At 41.7% G+C, this 4358-nt stretch overlaps 1 protein-coding gene across 3 annotated transcripts in view; it reads left to right on the top strand.

Moving 5' to 3' along the window:
- Cep126 (centrosomal protein 126) overlaps window positions 1–4358 on the top strand; it is a 60155-nt gene that overhangs the window by 52858 nt on the left and 2939 nt on the right. For 2 of the 3 annotated variants that reach the window (XM_026779378.1, XM_005346787.2), the window contains one exon: window positions 1426–1490. The exons of the other annotated variant lie outside the window; for it this stretch is intronic. In XM_026779378.1, the coding sequence (XP_026635179.1) occupies window positions 1426–1490 (65 nt within the window). The remainder of the gene's footprint in view (window positions 1–1425; window positions 1491–4358) is intronic. 3 annotated transcript variants of the gene reach the window in all.

The raw sequence follows: 4358 nt of genomic DNA, 5'->3' as shown, positions 1-4358 counted from the left end.
AGTCCAGTCTGTGTTCATACACCTGCTGGTCTATGAAGCCTGGAGTCCAGTCTGTGTTCATACACCTGCTGGTCTGTGAAGCCTGGAGTCCAGGCGTGTTCATACACTTACTGGTCTATGAAGCCTGAAGCAAATAACATAATTGAAAATGATCTCAAATTGCTAACACCCCCAAAATCATTGAGAAAAATTATATTAATGTCCCTTTTGGAGATGTGGTCTATATTCCAATCTTCGGAGAATTATAACAAGTGAGATCTAAGGGAAATGAATAGTCAATGATCATAAAAACTAATCCATAAAGAAAAAAATCCATTAAAAATCAAAGAAATCACAATATATACTAAATAAATAGAACCCAAGAAATGTTATATAATAAAATTACCAGACACAAAATACTATGAAATAACTATGTTTATATATTTTTAAATAATATAAAATGACTTAGCTATTTGGAAAATTTGAATGGAAGATATGAATAAATTTAAAATTCAACTGATTATTTAGACAACATATTATAGACATCTGGAGGATTAACAGACTAGAATATAAGTCAGAAGTGCCTATCCAGAATAAAGTACAAGCGGTGAGAGAGAGCAGAATAGAGCTTAAATGGCGAAGCTGTGAGACATTGCAGGAATCATGGCTGCCAAGCTTGCCAATTTAACCAGTATTACCAACATATGAGCGAAAAGCCCATTTCAAAATAAATAAAAAATTCTCAAAGGCTGAAGAGAGGGCTCAGCAGTTAAGAGCACTAGCTGTTCTTCTGGGGGACCCAGGTTCAAATCCCAGCACACACATGACAGCTCCCACTGTCTTATCTGTAACCCCAGTTCCAGGGAATCCGAAACCCTCACACAGACGTACGTGCAGGCAAAACAGAAGTGCACGTAAAATTTAAAGAAGAAGGAGAGGGAGGAGGAGAAGGAAGGAGAAAAAGAGAAATTCTCTTGTGTGAGTGGGGTCCTGAGATCAAGCCCAGCACAGGAAGTGGGGGAAGCTCATTGCATAAGACTGGCTTGCCTGGAACTCGCTATGTAGACCAAGCTGGCCTCAAACTCAGAGACCCACCTGCCTCTGCCTTCTCAGTATTGTCATTAAAGGCGTGCGCCACCACAAGCAGCAAGAAATTCTTTTTTTTTTTACTTAAAACAAAAGGAAAATGTGACATTTGAATGAAGATTGTTTCATAAAATCAAGATACTCAGAATTCCCTTTTACCAGTCAGCTTTATTTAATTGTTCCTAATCAAATTGCTTTCATTTTGTGGCCTATTTACATGTAAGGACTATTTCTGGGATCAGTAGGAAATGTCTTATTCAATTTTGAATACTTTGACACATGAGAATTTTGTTATTAATTCTTTAGTGAGTCTCTTTATATACATAACTAATTTTTTTGTGTCGTGGTATGATTTTTCAGATGTACAAGAAGCCATTTTCAAAAACCCATCCTTAAAAAATACTTTCCAGTTAATACCACTTCTGGTGAGTATGTGCTAAGTTTCTCCTGTGCTCTTTTATGTTTGCATTGCTAGAGTGCAGCTGGAGAGAGAGGCTGTTAGGAGCACTTGCTTTTGCCTAGGACCAGACTGGTGATTCTCAGTCTTCAGTGACCCTGGGTCCTGGGGATCCGATGTCCTCTTCTGGCCTGGGGGAACCAGTCACACACAGTGCACATGTGCAGACAAACTGTCACTCACACTGAATAAAATACAGAAATCTCTTTTATTTTAATGTGAGAACTTTTGGAGGTTTTGAGGGGAGAGGATAAAGACTGGGTGCCCTGAGTTCTAAAATCTTGACAGGAAAGAATAAATCTATCGAAGCTTCCACATCCCTCAAAACTGTTTCTTCTGTGAAGCAGCATTTGCACCGTGCTGCCCTGACCCAGGTCTGACAGGCCTGGCACTGAAGAGAGCAGGAAGCTGCGCTGCCCTCTCCACCCCACTGTGCACGCCTAGGGTGCAGCATCCTTATTGGCAAGCACTTAGTTCATTCTAGCTTGGGATTTCCCTAAATTTTTTGTAATTACCTAATTTGTTCAATTTTCCAGTGATATTTTCTCTTCCTTGAAAATTTTAAAACCTTTACTTTGATTCATACATTATTAGACATTATTTTTTTTAAATATTTATTTATTATGCATACAATACTCTGTGTGTATGTCTGCAGGCCAGAAGAGGGCACCAGACCCCATTACAGATTGTTGTGAGCCACCATGTGGTTGCCGGGAACTGAACTCAGGACCTTTGGAAAAACAGGCAATGCTCTTAACCACTGAGCCATCTCTTGAGCCCCTAGACATTGTTTAATTCCAATTTTAAGTACATTTTTGTCTTAAAGGATATCAGGATCTATGCAGAAAGGTCAATTTATGACATACATAGAAGATCAAATCTGGGACACAGACACTTACACCTGTACTATTTATAATTCCAGTGAGTTGTAAAAAACAGTTGTATCGGGGGCTGGAGAGATGGCTCAGAGGTTAAGAGCACTGACTGCTCTTCCAGAGGTCCTGAGTTCAATTCCCAGCAACCACATGGTGGCTCACAACCATCTGTAATGAGATCTGGTGCCCTCTTGTGGCCTGTGGGCATACATGGAGGCTGATCACTGTGTACATAATCAGAGGTTAAGAGCACTGACTGCTCTTCCAGAGGTCCTGAGTTCAATTCCCAGCAACCACATGGTGGCTCACAACCATCTGTAATGAGAGCTGGTGCCCTCTTCTGGCCTGCATGCAGGCAAAATATTGTATACATAATAAATAAATAAATATTTTTAAAAAATAAATAAATAAATAAATAAATAAATAAATAAATACAGTTGTATCATGATAGGTGCTAATCGCTAATGACAGGTAACCATTTGAATCTAATAGGTTCAAATGCTGGCTTAGTGGATTTGTTTATATGTTTGTTGTTGTTTTTCAAGACAGGGTTACTCTGTCTCTGACTGTCCTAGAACTCACCCTGTAGACCAGGCTGACTCTGGTTCTGGTCTTCTTCCTGTGTAGCAGGTACTCTGCTAATGCTGTAGCTGTAAAAAAGAAGGTAGCTCCGGAGACACTGGGTGAACTGTGCAGTGTAACACGGTCTCCAGGGACTGCCAAGGCCCTACAGTTGTTTAGGTGCACATTATCGAAGGAAAAATCCCTACAAATCTTAGAATTTTTATTTTAGAGTATCTTACTTAGTTTTTTTTAATTTCTACCTCCTCCTCTTCTCCCATTTCCCTCCCCCTCCCCCACCTCTCCAGTCCAAAGAGAAGTCAGGGTGCCCTGCCCTGTGGGAAGTCCAACGTCCTCCCCACTCCATCCAGGTCTAGGAAGGTGAGCATCCAAACAGACTAGGTTCCCACACAGCCAGTACATGCAGTAGGATCAAAACCCAGTGCCATTGTCCTTGGCTTCTCAGTCAGCCCTCCTTGTCCACCACGTTCAGAGAGTCCAGTTTGATCACATGCTCCATCAGTCCCAGTTCAGCTGGCCTTGATGAGCTCCCATTAGATCAGCCCCACCATCTCAGTGGGTGGGCACACCCCTCGCAGTCCTGACATCCTTGCTCATGTCCTCCCTCCTTCTGCTCCTCATTTGGACCTTGGGAACTCAGTCCAGTGCTCCAATGTGGGTCTCTGTCTCTATCTCCTTCCATCGCCAGATGAAGGTTCTATGGTGATATGCAAGATATTCATCAGTATGGCTATAGGATAGGGTCATTTCAGGCTCCCATTCCTCAGCTATCCAAGGAACTAACTGAGGACATCTCCATGGACACTTGGGAACCCCTCTAGAGTCAAGTCTCTTGCCAACCCTAAAATGGCTCCCTTAATTAAGATATATACTTCCCTGCTCCCATATCCACCCTTCCTCCATCCCAACCGTCCCATTCCCCCAAGCTCTCCCCATCCTCCCCTTCTCACTTTTCTCTCCCCATCTCCCCTTACCCTCACCCCATCCCAACCCCCAAGTTTCCAATTTTTGCCTGGCAATCTTGTCTCCTTCCAATATCGAGGAGGATAACTATATGTTTTTCTTTGGGTTCACCTTCTTATTTAGCTTCTCTAGGATCACGAATTATAGGCTCAATGTCCTTTATTTATGGCTAGAAGCCACTTATGAGTGAGTACATACCATATTCATCTTTTTGGTTCTGGGTTACCTCACTCAGGATAGTGTTTTCTATTTCCATCCATTTGCATGCAAAATTCAAGATATTGTTTTTAACCACTGAGTAGTACTCTAATGCGTACATATTCCACACTTTCTTCATCCATTCTTCCATTGAGGGGCATCTAGGTTGTTTCCAGGTTCTGGCTATTACAAACAATGCTGCTATGAACATAGTTGAA

Source organism: Microtus ochrogaster, chromosome 5, assembly GCF_000317375.1.
Source record: "Microtus ochrogaster isolate Prairie Vole_2 chromosome 5, MicOch1.0, whole genome shotgun sequence".
NCBI classification, from domain to species: Eukaryota; Metazoa; Chordata; class Mammalia; order Rodentia; family Cricetidae; genus Microtus; species Microtus ochrogaster.
The sequence above is the reverse complement of the archived record's forward strand: the minus strand, read 5'-3'. Positions and strand labels throughout refer to the sequence as shown.